This window comes from Eleginops maclovinus, chromosome 9, assembly GCF_036324505.1.
Source record: "Eleginops maclovinus isolate JMC-PN-2008 ecotype Puerto Natales chromosome 9, JC_Emac_rtc_rv5, whole genome shotgun sequence".
Classification (NCBI taxonomy): Eukaryota; Metazoa; Chordata; class Actinopteri; order Perciformes; family Eleginopidae; genus Eleginops; species Eleginops maclovinus.
Genome location: NC_086357.1, coordinates 21,863,977 through 21,880,838, shown reverse-complemented (window position 1 = coordinate 21,880,838; position 16,862 = coordinate 21,863,977). Strand labels below are relative to the sequence as shown.

The following is a 16,862-nucleotide window of genomic DNA, read 5'->3' as shown; positions in this document are numbered from 1 at the left end:
ACACTACCATTGCATTACATTTCTGAAATCCAATCTGTTCCTCTCCGCCCGAGGACTTAGTTAAGGGCCGCACAGAGGTTTTTTTATGGGACATAAAGCCCCGAGTTGGTGGCTTGCGAGCATGATGCATGGCTGTCACTGTAAGCTGCCACAGAGGGAGAAATTGAATTGGCCTTCCTATTAATGTGCCATGTCACTGAGCATCAGGGCTCAGGATGTGACAAGTCCTATCTGTGTGTGCGAGAGTGGGTGTATGTGTGTGTGTGTGTGTGTGTGTGTGTGTGTGTGTGTGTGTGTGTGTGTGTGTGTGTGTGTGTGTGTGTGTGTGTGTGTGTGTGTGTGTGTGTGAGTGCGTGTGAGTGCGTGTGTGCGTGTCCTACATGTTTAAAAGTTGACATCAGAAGTATCCATAAACTCAATAAATTATGAGCACAGACAAACTTACACATATCAACATGCAAACAAGAAAACAAAGAGTTTCTGTTACAAAATAGTAATAATTTGCAATAAATGGAGGGCAAATTTTCCTTTATAGGCATATATTGTAATGGCCGGATCAAAGATCTTTGAAAGAGTGAGAAATTTGAAGGATATTTATAGTTGAATCAAAGTAGTTTCAGTAACTGGGAGAGGGAGGGAGGGAGGGAGGGAGAGGAAAGCCTGTCATTCCCTCGATATCATACCATTTGATGAGGGCAATACCTACTCTCAAACTACCTTATTGACTATGGAGAAAGTAGCCATCCAGAAACAAATCTTAACTCGAGGTGCACTAACTATTTATAGAGCTGTCAACCATATCTGACTATGAGATGTGGTTGAAAACTCAAGGAAAAGCAAGTTAGTGAACCGTGAATTTAATTAGATATTTGATAAGTGTCAGAGACCCTTAGCAGTCAGCCAGGTTATAAAGTGAGCAGTTCCTCAGTCACTCTTTTTCTGTTGTTACTGCCCAGTGTTCATCACCAGAGGCCCCTGGGGACACATGTCCCTCCTCTCACTACAATTTGGACATGCCGCTCTATGGCTCCTGAAGGGGAGGAAGTAATGGGGTGGAGGAGCAGGATTTCAGTTACATAATAGCTAATGCCTTCTGTCCGTGTTTGGTACTGGTGGCAGATGGTGTATTGCCCAATAGTCAAGGGCAAATGGACATATGAAGCAGGGGAGGGCTGGAGTGAGGAATAGGGGTAGTGTCGCGGAGAAACACGGGATGAAGGCAGCCGTCACCTCAACGTGAAGGAGGGTGGGACAAGAGAAAACAAAGCTGCTGTAACCACCTCACTTAAATATACTTTTAATGGAGAAACACATCTACAAATGGAGGAACACATCTCCGAGACTCCAGCCAGATCATATTCGAATTAAATTATTAAGAACCAGGATGCCAAACCAGGGTATTTGTCACCTATTAGAGAGGCTTGGTCATTTAAAAAAGAAACTATCTTAGCCATAAGTAATGGACACATTAAGAAGGAAGTAAAAGAAAGAGATTGGGGTGAGATAACTAGTTAAAAGTAATCAATAAACAAATTAATTAGCTCAAAGGATGTCGATTAAAGCCTGTGATATTTAGAAAATAATTTGCTTGAAATAAGGAATACAAAATAATAATATATACACCTAAAAGTGAACAGTTGAAAAAAATAGTGGTAAGTGATGATTAAACAAATGAAATATATTTTAAATAGTGAATACAAAAGTAAAAAAATGCACCTGACATAAACAGCTTTAAGTAATAGATAATCAAATTGAACAATTGGTTAAAAGATGTCAAATAATTTACCAAAAGTAATGGATAAACAGATAAAATAATAAGCCACAGGTCACAAACGTAATTAACGGTTTGTTTAATTGATAATGGATGAACAAATTAATATAATTAACTTAAGGGAATGGATAAGCAGGTCAAATAATTAGCAATAAGTAATGGATTAACCTCTGAAATACTAGATGAAACGAACGGATGAATGGTTGAAGGGGCGAATCTCTTTCAGTCCTATAGAAAGCAGTGGAATAAACTGTACGAAGTTAAAAACTGCTCCACAGTCTTTCTAATTAACATCCCCCCCTCTTATCTCCGGCTCTGCGTGTCTCTATTTATGTTACTATTTCTAGACCTGCTATACACGCCAGTGACCAAACACCATAATCCATTGTGATAAGGCAGAAACATCCCCAGCATGCTTTGTCTAACTCTGGAGCCCTCAGTAAATAATCCACACCTCTAATACAGGACACGGCGCTTAGGGCTGGAGCTATTGTGCATTTCTGCCTCAGAGTATGACGCTAAGTGTTTACTCTGTGTTGTGTCAATACAAGTCAGTGTAGTCGCTATGATTTACTTTATCTTAAACAAAGAATCTATCTTGTTGGAGAGGCTAGCTTCAACCATAACTCTGTCTTCAGTCTGTCATCTGACGGCGCTGCTTATTGCATGGTTGTTATATCTCGTCAAATTTGTTAGTCATGTTTATATTATGTCATGTCTTGTTTAGTTTCAGGTGTTGGTCCTGTATGTTTTAGTTTAGTCAAGTCACTCATGTCCAGTCCTGTCATGCACTTCCTGTTTTATTTTGTACTCACCTGTTTCCCTCTTGTTTCAGATCTTGAATTTCTCCCTTTGTGTGCTTTCTGCCTGTTGTGATTGTCAAACCCCACCCCTGATTGGTTCCACCTGTGGCTCCCTACATCATGTTCAAATAGTCCTTGTCTCCCTTGTCTTGTTGTCAGTTCGTTGTCGTCTTTCATGTATCAAGTCAAGCGTTTTTCATGTCAAGCCCCCTGCAGCCACGCTTCCGGCTCAAGTTTTGGCCCTAGCAGCCGCGTTCCCGGCTGCGGTTCCGGCCCTAGCAGCCATGTTTCCAGGCCAAGCCCTGGCCGCTATGCTCCCAGGTGCAGTCCTGCCCACTCCAGCTACTCCTGTTCTGTCGGCGGCCCGGCCAGTCGCCCCCAGCGTCGCCTGTCCAGTTGGGGGTCCCACTGACACCTGTTCCGTCAGGGGTCCCGCCAACATCTGTTCTTCTTCTGTTGGGGGACCCGCCGTCACCTGTTCCGATGGGGGTCCCACCATACCTGCTCCTGCTGCGTTGGGGGTCCCGCCGTCACCTGTTCTGCCGGGGGTCCCGCCAACTCCTCATCCCGTCAAGTCGCTGGTCCCTCCGACACCTGTTCCGTTGGTGGTCCCACCGATCCATGTCCCTTTCCAGTCGGGGGCCCGGCCGAACCATGTCCCTGTCCAGTCGGGGGTCCCGCCGACTCAAGTTCATGCCCCGTTAACTCAAGCTCATGTCCCGCCGACTGTAGTTCATGTCCCGTTGGTGGTCCAGCCGATGCCAATACTACCGGGGGTCCCGCCGAAGCCATCGCCTGTCCCGTCCGGGGTCCCGCCGACTCAAGCTTATGTCCAGTCAGGGGTCCCGCCGACTCTAGTTCATGTCCCGTCGACTCAAGCTCATGTCCTGCCAACACCTGCACCTGCTCCGTTGGGGGTCCTGCCGTCACCTGTTCCGATGGGGGTCCTGACAATCCATGTCCCTGTCCAGTCGGGGGCTCCGCCGACTGAAGCTCATGTCCCGCCGACTCTAGTTCATGTCCCGTCAGTGGTGCTGCCGGCCCCTGCACCTGCTTCTTCCGGGGTCCCGCTGACACCATTACCACCCGGGTTCCTGCCAAAGCCATGTCCTGCCTCTTCCGGGGTCCCGCTAACACTATTACCACCCGGGTTCCCGCCAAAGCCATGTCCTGCCTCTTCGGGGGTCCCGCTGATGCCAGTACCAACTGGGCTCCTGCCGACAACAGCTCATGTCCCGTCGGGGGTCCCGCCGACTGGTGCTCCTGTCTCCTCGGTGGCCCTGCCGCCTCCCGCTCCAGGTGCTCCTTACTTTCCTCCAGAGGCGTCTCGCCGTCGTCCAGCCCGTCGTCCAGAGGCGTCTCGCCGTCCTACAGCCCGTCGTCCAGAGGTGTCTCGCCGTCCTCCAGCCTGTCCTACAGCCCGTCGTCCAGAGGCGTCTCACCGTCGTCCAGCCCGTCATACAGACCGTCCTCCACAGCTGTCTCACCGCCTTCCAGGCCGTCCTCCGGAAGTTTCTCGCTGCCCTCCGGAGCTATTCCGCTGTCTTCCAGGCCGGGGTCCCGCCGACTCAAGCTTATGTCCAGTCAGGGGTCCCGCCGACTCTAGTTCATGTCCCGTCGACTCAAGCTCATGTCCTGCCAACACCTGCACCTGCTCCGTTGGGGGTCCTGCCGTCACCTGTTCCGATGGGGGTCCTGACAATCCATGTCCCTGTCCAGTCGGGGGCTCCGCCGACTGAAGCTCATGTCCCGCCGACTCTAGTTCATGTCCCGTCAGTGGTGCTGCCGGCCCCTGCACCTGCTTCTTCCGGGGTCCCGCTGACACCATTACCACCCGGGTTCCTGCCAAAGCCATGTCCTGCCTCTTCCGGGGTCCCGCTAACACTATTACCACCCGGGTTCCCGCCAAAGCCATGTCCTGCCTCTTCGGGGGTCCCGCTGATGCCAGTACCAACTGGGCTCCTGCCGACAACAGCTCATGTCCCGTCGGGGGTCCCGCCGACTGGTGCTCCTGTCTCCTCGGTGGCCCTGCCGCCTCCCGCTCCAGGTGCTCCTTACTTTCCTCCAGAGGCGTCTCGCCGTCGTCCAGCCCGTCGTCCAGAGGCGTCTCGCCGTCCTACAGCCCGTCGTCCAGAGGTGTCTCGCCGTCCTCCAGCCTGTCCTACAGCCCGTCGTCCAGAGGCGTCTCACCGTCGTCCAGCCCGTCATACAGACCGTCCTCCACAGCTGTCTCACCGCCTTCCAGGCCGTCCTCCGGAAGTTTCTCGCTGCCCTCCGGAGCTATTCCGCTGTCTTCCAGGCCGTCCTCCGGAGCTGTCTCGCCACCTTCCAGGCCGCCCTCCGGAGCTGTCTCGCCACCTCCCAGGCCGTCCTCTGGAACGGTCTCGCCGCCCTCCGGAGCTATTCCACTGTCCTCCAGGTCGTCCTCCAGAGTTCCCTCACCATGGTCTACGCCCTTGCCTCCGCCCCTGTCTCCGCCCATGTCTCCGGCCTCCGGAGTTCCCTCGCCGTGGCCTCCGCCCATGTCTCCGGCCTCCGGAGTTCCCTTGCCACAAGGCCTGTCCGCACCTTGTCTCATGCTCTGCCTTGCCCGTGGGCCGTCGGCCCAAGACACCCTTCTCATCCTCTGCCTTGCCCCCAGGTCGTCCGCCTGAATCCCGCCTCCGGACCCCCTCCACCCTCCCTTTTAGCCGTGGTCATGCATCCCTCCTCCAGACCCCCTCCACCCACCCTGTTGGATTTTTTGGGACTTTGTTGGGACGTCTGGAATCCACCCCTAGAGGGGGGGGTACTGTTATATCTCGTCAAATGTGTTAGTCATGTTTATATTATGTCATGTGTTGTTTAGTTTCAGGTGTTGCTCCTGTATGTTTTAGTTTAGTCAAGTCACTCATGTCCAGTCCTGTCATGCACTTCCTGTTTTATTTTGTACTCACCTGTTTCCCTCTTGTTTCAGATCTTGAATTTCTCCCTTTGTGTGCTTTCTCTCTGTTGTGATTGTCAAACCCCCCGCCCCTGATTGGTTCCACCTGTGGCTCCCTACCTCATGTTCAAATAGTCCTTGTCTCCCTTGTCTTGTTGTCAGTTTGTTGTCGTCTTTCATGTATCAAGTCAAGCGTTTTTCATGTCTTGGATTTCCCTATCGTCTTCATGTGTTCAAGTCAAGTGTTTTTCATGCCCTGGATTTATCGTCTTTCATGTCGTTCAAGTCAAGTGTTTTTCATGTCCTGGATTATCGTCTTGCATGTGTTCAAGTCAAGTGTTTTTCATGCCCTGGACTTCACCTAACTTTGGATTTTTGTAAAACAGCTTTGGAATAAAGCTCACCTTTTGTTTGTACCCATACCTGCCTCCCTTGTTGCTGCACTTGGGTCCTATTTCCCCCAACCCTGACAATGGTTCACTTCAATGGGTAATGATGAACAAACAGTCACGGGGGACTGCAGAGGGATGTTATGTTGGATGAGTTTTCCTAGTGTAGCCTAGCAGGGTGAAGCCACTCTGATCATTATTTCTCTGCTGCGCATCATGGAAGAAGAGCAGAATGAGACTGATGGCAGGGACTGATGGCTGCAGACGTCACACCGCTGACAGAGTACAGATACACATAACTGACTTAAAACAGAGACTGCAGCGTAGACTCAGCGGCTTATTTACCCTTTATCTCTATTCTCTTTAGTCCACTTCCTTGAGACTTACAGCAATAATGTCAACTCCATTTGGAAACAACTACAGTATAATTTTAAAACTTTTTAAAGTTCACACAACCAAGTTACGGACCACATTTGGTGAAGACAAGATGACATTCGTAGGAGGAATGGTTAGAAAAACTTACAATATAGTCGACCATTAAGGCAAAGATGTGCGAGGCCTATATTGCTGGATTGGGCCTGGACTAATAAAATAATTAGGCAAGAAGTTTGAACACTTATTGTCAAGAGTTGTAAGCAAAATATTTTATGACTATCCATCCAGAAGTTTTTTGAATCATTTTTGCCAAACACTAATCACGTCTTGATGTACAACCTTGATCTAACTCTCTTGCAAATCCCACAGACATGTAACTTGAAAAAACTATTATAACATTCAGAAAAGGAAAGCTTGAAGGCAAGAATAGAATAATACAAGACAAGATAATGAAGAAGGAAACACAACGGAGATATAAAAAGTGAAAATAGGATCAAAAGAGGAAAATGAAATAAGACGTTTATAAGTTGCTCAGGCAAACAAAACAAAGTTAAACTTCTCTGGCAATTACATAAGCAAGTCTTTGCGAGTGGGTCTTCAGAAGTGGATTTGAAAGATGTTACTGAGTTTGTGAGTTTTTTTGGGCAGGGCTCTCTGAGGCCACTGACTTTGTGTCAGGTTTAAAAACCATACAGAATGTCAGGACTTATTTTCTAGAAGCATTATAAAAAGTATTTAAAGTGCAGCTTAAAATGTCTCCTGGTCTCTTTGGATAATCCAGAGTACACACAGCTTTTAAGGGTCAAAAGATAGTTATTAGCACACTAAAGTATACAGATTATCCAGATTAAGGGGGTCATTGTCTTTAAAAAGACATGTTTCTGTTGAATTAAATGCAATTTTTTGTTCCTGTAAGCGCCATAAACACAATGTATTTTGAGTAAACCAAACCTTTGTCTTTGAAAAACATCACCGAGGTGAAATTGAGGTCACACAGCATTCATGTTATTTGTTTCAACCGTATACATTAGCTCTGTGATGATGTATGGTATAGCCCAGATCCATTGATAATGTACCCCGCTGCAGAAGCAATGTTCATTAATCTGACACATACAGTAGCTTCATGACTTCTTAAATACAGGACTGTTGTTCCACTATAATCTCCACATCATCACGAATACTCAATGTAATCGTGACCTAGAAAATAAAGAAAGATGATAATCTCTTCAACGTGATGCGCCACCGCGCCTTGAGTAATAAAATAAAGCTACACATTTGGGCCAAAACGGCATATGACTCAATAAGAGAGACGTAAACCTGATCACCCTTTGTTCTAAACATTGGCCAGAGGCTCGAACTGAGCAACAAAGCTCCACCAATTACTCCAAGGTGTGTGTTTACAAGTGATGGATAGCATAAGACATCTCAACATCAGGCAAGATCTGAGGAAGCTAACAAGACGCAGGGGACCGCTGACACCATGGCCTTATGCGGCAGTAGCGTGCCCCCCCCTCACTGGCCTGAAGACTCCCAAAGCTTTGATCTGTCATCAAGCGGAGAAGAACGTCAGACAGGCTGAATCCCGACGAGCTGCAGCTGTGGATATTGAACTGATAGAACAGATGCTGTTCCTATCAAAGTGTGTTGGGATCAAATGAGCAAACCCTTTCTGTTTATATCAAATGTGATGAACTTAATCTCCTCCTTGTAGAGGACACGCACTGTGGATTAAATCTCTTTAAGGAGCCACTTTATGGCTTCTTGCCATGATCTAGATTGGAGGGCCACCTGGGTAATCCTGTAGCTAACCCCCTGATTTATTTCACCAGTGATTTATAAATATAGACCGTGGAAAAGCATCCCTCCTTTTTTCAGTTTTCTTTTTCTCCATAACCCTAACAAACCATATCATTTACTCACTTAAAATAAAGACTGAGATTTCATTCTCAGATATGTTTTTCTCAGATTTCTGAACCACCTCCATGCAGTTGCGGTGCTCCATACTATCAAAAGAACCATTTCTTTCCGAATACAGTTTCCCAGTAACACTGGATAATCCACAGTCTAGGTTTCATATTGATTATTTCTCTGGTTGAAGGTTTTCAACTGTGTGTGGATTTACCAGTACATGATTTCTGAGAAGTGGTGTTGCTGCTGGATTCATCTAAAGAATGGTTAAGGAAGTACACTTATTTGCTCTCCTTTCAAGACTCAGATGTTGATGATGATAATGAAAATGTCACTGTCAAATACATACTAAGCTAGGTACAGAAACAGCAATTGTGTTAGCTTTGCATAGAGACTTGAAGCAGAGGGAAAAAGCTAGCCTGGAAGAAATACTTAAAGCACTATACAGGAAAGTGATATTGATCTTTTCATAACTGACCAGGAAAGCATCATTCTGAAATTGTTGCTCTATTCCTTTAAATGAAAACTGATTGCTTTGAAGACAAACAAAGTTCATTTTACCACTAAAATCTCAGTATGGAAATCTCAAAACCTGGACAAACCTAGGCAAAACTGTCTGCATGGCTATAAAGGGTTGTGGATTCTCTTTTTCCTTCCACACTATCAACATCAACAGTAGTAAAGCATTACAAATCAAGCTGTAAACATCCAGTAAAAAAAAGAAATAAAGACTGTTACCTTCTCCTGGTATTGCCGTCTGGAGGAGTCCAGAGACTGGATGAGTGCGGTTGCGTGGCCGATGAACATGGCGTAGCAGGTGGCTCCCACGATCATACTCAGCATGGTCAGCCAGATGTCGGACATGCTCTCCGGTGCTTGTCTTCCATATCCAATACACAGCATGTGGCTCATGGCCTTAAAGAGGGCGAAGGAGTAGAGCTCCGTCCATGTGTCGTTCTGTAAGGAGAGAAGGAAGGAGGCAAAGAAGCAAGATTGTGAAACTGTTTTCTAAGAATAGTACCTCACTTATATTGTTACGGTCATGCTACGATGAGTTTGACCTTTTACCCTTTAAACAGGTTAGCATAAGCGGTGACTTCATTAAAGTTAAGAGGTTCCTGGTGAAGTGTATGGCTCTGTGTCTGGGGATGTTTCAGGTTTGAAGGAGAGCCTTATCATTATTACTGAGCGGTCTTGACTTTTCTTAGCCAGAGCAGAAGGAGAAGGAGGAAAGTGAGTGTTAATGAGGAGCCTGTACATCTGCCTGCTTCAGTCTGCCTTTGATTGGTGCTCACACTCTCAGTCATCTCTAATTCTCCAGTGCTAGATTCATTAAAAAGCCCTCCATAGGCACTGCTGCACCTCTCCTCAACAGCTGGGATACACCACTGTGTGTGTGTGTGTGTGTGTGTGTGTGTGTGTGTGTGTGTGTGTGTGTGTGTGTGTGTGTGTGTGTGTGTGTGTGTGTGTGTGTGTGTGTGTGTGTGTGTGTGTGTGTGTGTGTGTGTGTGTATGTCCCTCTCTGGGACAAGTGGTGTCTTCAGTCACTGATTTGTATCTGATTTGGGTTTTTCCAGGGGCATTGGCATTTCATTTGAGATTCAAATTGAGGTTGTTTTGGAGGAGGTCAAATGGGAAGTACAGGAAGAGGCACCTTCAAATGAAAATGTGTGTTTGGCAAGGTGATTTGAGGAGCAGGAAGGAAAGATGATGAGATTTTAAAGGCACTTAGTCTGAGGCAGGAGGGTAACCAGAAACTCTGTGGAGCCCAGAGTGTGACTCTAAGCTTCATATCTGTTTTGAGCTGGCAGTTGGATCAGAGTCTTAGGTTTTTAAGGAGATAAAACTGGGCCTTATAATCTAAGATGAAGGACAGAAAAACCTGCAACAAGCCTTTAAGATTTCAAGAACCATCAATATATATTTAGCTTTGTTGTTATTTCTAAACTTACCTTGTTTCTGCAATCTTCATGTCATCTTTAAAGCCTTAAGCCGTAAGCCCAGTATAATAAGCAAAACTCTAATAGAGCATAACAATCCAGTCTCAGTCTGAGTCTCATCCCCACTGCCCCCAGTGGGGAAGAGACCCTGAGCTGAAGCCCTCCAGTCAGCCATCAGCATGCTGGGAACACTGCTGGTGGATAAACAGCATGGGAAGGGCCCAGGCATCGAAATCAACTCCTTCTTACACATGGCTGCATCTGTGTGTCTGTCCTTACTCTTACAAACAAACCCACACACTCACACATTAAGATAGAGTGATTCGGTGGACAGAGAATGAGAAAAATAGTGTTTTAAACGTCACTGAGGTTCATCCTAAATGTACAATCTACTGCACAAAGAAAACAAGAAAACAAAAATACTGAAATCTATTTAAAATGAGATCCTGCTGAGTATACCATCAAGAAATAGCTCTTAGCTTGTACATGTGTATTCCATATTTGTGCTAGGACATGGTGTTATTGAAACCTCTCTGCACTTCGAGTCCTGCAACAGGAACTTTGATTATCTTTTTTTTTTTAATGTTTTATAGGTGACACGCAGCAAAGGGCCGCAGATCACACCTCTGCATACATGGCTGGGATTCAGGGGCACACACTGTACCATCTACCAGAACACCCCGGCATTATCTCTGAACACATAGAGGGTTTAACAATACAACTCATCAATGAGAGGAGGGTGCATTACTCATGATTGTGTGGCTGTGTGATCAGGTAGACATGTGCTCCACTCTCCAGTATTCCTAGAAATATTGTCTCAGGGACTGTGTGCAGATCACTCTCCTGTTTCTGCACTGATTTCCACACAAATACACAGAATTGATAATGGGCGATGATGCAAGCATACCATGTGGATGTTCACATATACTTGAGTTAAGATTAGATTTGTTAAATGTATTCTTTAAAAGTGTAACATTTGAGGAAATTTGCTTACGCATTCTTGCCGAGAGTCAAATGAAAAGATCGATATCTGTGTGGTTAGCTTAGCTCAGCATAAAGACTGGTAATGGAAAAAACAGATAGCTTGGCTCCAGCTATCCACAGATCAGTCACAACATCTATCCAACAGCCCCTCTAGAGCTCATATCCTGTTTTTTATCCCCTGTATGTGAACACAAAAAGGATAAGTTGTGTTTTGATGAGGTTTTGTATTTCGTGACAGGGCGCAGTAACTTTTAGGAGGCTCTGGTTGCCTGGCAGCTACCTAGGCAACCAGCTTAGCGATGGAGACAAAACGCGACCAGCTGTAACTGGTCAGTGTGTGTTTAGGTTTGAGATAATTGCTGATGAAAACCGACAATGTGCACAGCCGTCTCTTACTATTGGAAATTACAGCCTTCAAAGTAATACAATAAAGAAAATCTACAGGGAGACCACCCTGTGTGAAGGGGGGGGGGGAAGAGAGACGAAACAAATTAAATCAGCTCCGGTGTTCATTTTATCTGCCATCGGTCTTCACTGAGCTGCATGGATGAAGCTAATTGTACATAATACATTTAGGGATGAACACAAAGGGAGTGCGGGACATCTATGATGTACGATGGAGTAAGTATAGAATAGTGGGTGTGCGTGCATGCTGACGTGTCCATCTGGGTGTACATGCTCTGTGTGTGTGTGTGTGTGTGTGTGTGTGTGTGTGTGTGTGTGTGTGTGTGTGTGTGTGTGTGTGTGTGTGTGTGTGTGTGTGTGTGTGTGTGTGTGTGTGTGTGTGTGTTACCCGGCCACCTCTTTGACAGGGTGCAGTCTCTCTCTGAGTGAAAAACTGACAGGGGGATGTTGGTTTCCTTGAAAGGACTGACATTTGACAACATTGACATTTAAATCTGAAAATGTAAATTGCCGTAAAAGACCTTGTTAGCCTTGTTAAGATTAATTATTTAGAACCAGTGGGTTTGTGTTCAATATTTAAAACCAAGGGAGTAAAAAACGTTGTAAGATGGTCTGGTGTCTGCTGAAAGTGCTTAATGAGGAATCCTGTCACTAAAGGAAGAAATATGTCTCTAGATTCAAGTTCTCTGATCAAATTAAATTGGATTGTGTATAAATGTAAAATAAATAGAGAGAAACATTTCAGAGCATGACTGTTTTTGCCAAAATAACAAAGTTTGCATCATAAGTTTGAATTCTTAACTTGAATTGGAACATTTTCAACCTATTCAAAACATTTGCTTGACCAAATATTATTGAACAAAATTATTTTACACTTGCATTAGGAGCAAAAAACACAACTGTCACTGGAAACTTACCTAAAAAATAACTTGTATTGGCTTATCTTGACAATGTGACAGCAGCATTTGCCTTTTTCTGTTTCCATTGTTTTTTAAATTGGCAGTACCGCTTAGCTAAACGCTAACATCAGAACGCAAATGTCATCTAACAATGACAATGCTAACACGCTGTTTTTTAGTTTCGTATCATGTTCACTATGTTTACCGTCATAGGTTTGTGATTGATTGGTTGATTCTAACATTTGCTGATTAGAAATAAACACAAAGAACAGCTGAGGAATTTAATCTGCTGTAAAGATGTGTGGTCAGAAGAGGAAAACTTCACAGGAGCCACACCATCAAAAAGAAAAAGAGTGTCTTATTCTGAAAACTGATTTTAGTTTATGGACGTCTTTTTCAGCTGACTCCTGGGTATGTTTTATTGACTTCATCTGATGTGAACAGGATGCTTGTAAATCATCTGGCAGGACTTTAATTGATTTGCAAGAAAAATTGGACTCAGTGGATCATAGCTTTGCTGCTTAATAAGCTGTTGTTGTTGCTTTGACTTTATCATTGTTTTGTTCTTTCTTAGACGGAGGAAGAAGTTAAACGTCAGAAGTTTGAGAAACAACTTCAACGTAATGGAATAGATAAGATGAAATCATGTTTACTATTTCTAAATGTGTTTATTTAGCTTACAATCGTTGTTACTTCTTCAAATATTGTTGACTTCTGACCTGTGCCAACACAACCCTTTGTTCACTCAACCATATCAGGCCTTTCTGTATAAAACCCCCCCAAAAAAAACTGTCTGTTGTTTTCTTAACTGATCATATTTTGCCTTGTAGACCAGGTGTGCAGAGGGATACAAAGCACAGGTGCACCACTGTTACTGTTCTAAGATTACAAAGAGTGAATCATTTGCAGAAGAGGAGCAGGTTCAGCCTGGCCTCTGAGGGACCCTTCTTTGTAGGCCGTGTCCTCTGCATTCAGACACAGCTGTAGTTTTCTGACTGCCGTTGTTTTTCAATCCGGAGCATCCAGAGAATCTGTTGGGTTGATGATGCAAGCTGAGGCCATAGGACGCAAGCCTAAAGCATCTGTGCTGCAATCATCATGACAGTGAAAGAGACATGGTTGATGTTGTAGTAATGACAATTAGAAAAGGGGGAGACTGATAGGTTACAGGAGTGTCGCTGGGTAATTTCTGGAGCGTAGACTGGTCTCTGCCATTTCAATTCAAAGAATATTACAGAAACCGCTTGACTTACTTTTCTCCTCTCATATGAAAGGGTTTTAAATAGGCCTTATTATGCCTTGTCGGGTTTTCTATTTCCAGTATTTTGTTCTCTAGGTTTTTGTCCTTGTAAATGGTCTTTAAAGGCTAAAATCCACAAGTTCTCAGTAGAGCCACACAATTCAAACATGAACCTGAAAAGGAGCTTAATATGTCTTCTTTAATAAAGAATAAAAGCATTCTGATTCTGATTGTCAGTCATGGTTGCCAATTATGCCAGGCTACACCCCTTTTTATAACATCAAAAGAAAATAATATATATTTGGGCTTGACCAATGGGGAGTTCTCCCTGCAAAGAACCTGATCATGTGCTTATCCCACTGAATATCACTGCTTGGCTAAATATGACAAAACCTCTGTCCTTTAAATAGGGTTCTACAGAAACTCAGATTAGTTCTAATAACCTTCTTCACTGAAGTCAACATTGTCCAAACTTCACTTAATTTGACTTGTATTTATATATGGATTATAACTAAACAAACACACATGAATACTTTACCATTTATAAGTCTCCTGAAACCTTCATGTCTCAAATATCCTGACCTTTATGAATTAGGGATCCAATCCATTTCCACATGCCACTCACGTCTATTACCTTATTATGTTCCAAATCTTCTCTGAAAAATAAAATGGATGTTCTTTCACACTGGATCTGTTACATGTACCAAATTCATTCTGCTGGATCAGGCAAATGTCACTCAATTCACACACACCCTCCTTCACACACAGATCTCACATGACAAGTATGCTTGTGTGTGCTGACAGGCCTGCCCCACAGTTAGATCACTTCAGTTATTGAGTGAATGGGGGGTATCCTTATTAACTCTGACAGCAGGAAGTTTTCTTGAAGTGCATCTTGGTGGAGCCGTTCATACAGTACGGAGCACATCCATAGATAATAGCTAATTGGCATTCTAATACAATTCCAGCAACTCTTCCTCTACAGGAAAATGTCTCTCAGCCACCCTACTATTGAAGACAGTAAGAGAGCTCAGACTGAAACAGGAGAAACAGAGAGGCTTTATTTTAATGCCACTGATCCAGTAGCCAATCAGGATGAGGCATATAGGATAGACCTACCGGACTTTCAAGTAACAGAGATCAACTCACATGAAAGGCCTTAATGATCTGGTACCGGATCACTTTACTGGAGGAGCATGATTATCAGGCTTATATTATATAAACAACACCGTCTGCTGAGTGCCGATCTTTTTCTGAGTCGCAGATTGTGTTGTTGACTGTTTTGAGGTAGAGCTTAATGTATTACAGGAGGCAAAGGGTTTGGAAGAAAGCTATTGTGATTGCAAAGTGCAAATGAAAGTGCCTTCTGAGCAGCTGAATGACCCTAAGGTAGCTTAAGTGCATGGATTATGCAAAAGGAAAGGTAGAGTGTTGCGGACAACCTGGATGAGTATCAGTTAACGCTGCGTCACGCATACGAAGCCATTCTGAGGAGGATCTCTGACCTTGATTACCCTGAGATGGAGAGCAGCACAGCAGTCGGCCGCACCCATATGGGTGCTCTCTGGCATCAAATGGCACACGATCGTTAACAAGCGCATCACTCTGAGGCATCAAAGACGAGAATGAAGTAGGCACGGCAATGTGAAAGGAAGAGAGGCAAGGGGAGAAGCATGACAGCTTGAAAACAATATATTTTTCAATGCATTGAACCCTTTGGGGATTATCAAATGTAAACTCAAAATGTTGTCAAGCAATATAAAAAAGGCCTGTTCCTAGAGAATGAAAAACATTGACAGCAACACCAAAAATAGCTTCAAATTGGCTATTAACACGTTTATGTTTGCAAATGTGAGATGAGGAAACAGCTTCAGATGTCAGAGGAGCGGGCATGTCTGAACACTGTGTGCAGGATACATCTGGAGGCTGGTGACATCCAATATGTGTACAGAGTTGGGACACAGCAGTGGGCTTCTCAGTGGCCCCTATAGGAACAGAAGAGATGCACATTTGTGAGTTTATTCGTGTGTGTGTGTGTGTGTGTGTGTGTGTGTGTGTGTGTGTGTGTGTGTGTGTGTGTGTGTGTGTGTGTGTGTGTGTGTCTGAAGAGGGTGAGAAAAGAAGATGGCCCAGAAAATGAAACCAGCGATTGAGCGAGAAAGAGTGAACACTGATGTCCTCTAGGGTCAATGGGTGTGAGATCCATCTGTTCCTGAAGATCTCACACACACGCACACACGCACGCACGCACGCACGCACGCGCACACACACACACACACACACACACACACACACACACACACACACACACACACACACACACACACACACACACACACACACACACACACACACACACACACACACACACACACACAGTACAAATTGTTTTCAGAGCACTATTTAAAGGCTGAATGTCACTACTGTGCCAAAATTAGAAGGGGACAAATGTGAGAAGAAGGAATCATTCAGTCTACTGAAACTGAGACTTCAAAACTGAATAGGTTTGCTATAAGAACAAACTCACAATATTTCTATTAAGTTGAATATATCGGGGTATTGTGAAAAGCTGTCTTGCTTGCTATAATTATAGAAGTGGAAAATGAGAACAAACCAAGTACGAATAAATATATTAAGGATCTGTCAGCATGTGTGCTTTGGAAAAACTAACATATATTACGAAAGGAAAGCTGGCAGTTTTTGAAAATATCTTGGAGAGCTTCATGGAGGTTTTGAAAAAGAATGTTAGTAATGATCAAACCAAAGACCTGGGGCTGGGAGGGGGGCAAAGGGAATAAGATTATAAAGTGTAGTAGCCCACGTCATATTCTTTCGGATTTCTGTCCCGTATAATCTGGATACTGACCTGTGTTTGTTTGCTATTCATTTGATTGTACACTGTATCTACCACCTAGACTGACCGTCTTATGTATGGGTAATGTTTGTTATTTTCTGAAAACTTCAATATAAATATTAAATAAAAGAAGTGGAAATTTAGACCTGATTTTACACTTGGGGTCACATTTTGATTCAAATCTATCCTCGATTTAAAAATATTAGATATTTAAAATACATTCTTGATTTAGTACATTACACAGCAACAGAAGTCTTTAGTATTTCTTAAGAAAATCAAGCTCAACTAACACAACATGTAAAAATGCTGCTTGTTAAAAAAATACAGTTGGTAGGCTAAAGATATCTGCCTTCTTATTTCTCACGAACAGC

General features: G+C 44.2%; 1 protein-coding gene across 1 annotated transcript in view; it reads right to left on the bottom strand.

The window, feature by feature from the left end:
• The window catches only part of hcn2b (hyperpolarization activated cyclic nucleotide-gated potassium channel 2b), a 49,167-nt gene that overhangs the window by 23,924 nt on the left and 8,381 nt on the right, over positions 1 to 16,862 (bottom strand). Inside the window, exon 4 of the mRNA XM_063892097.1 lies at positions 8,908 to 9,126. Within this exon, the coding sequence (XP_063748167.1) occupies positions 8,908 to 9,126 (219 nt within the window). The remainder of the gene's footprint in view (positions 1 to 8,907; positions 9,127 to 16,862) is intronic.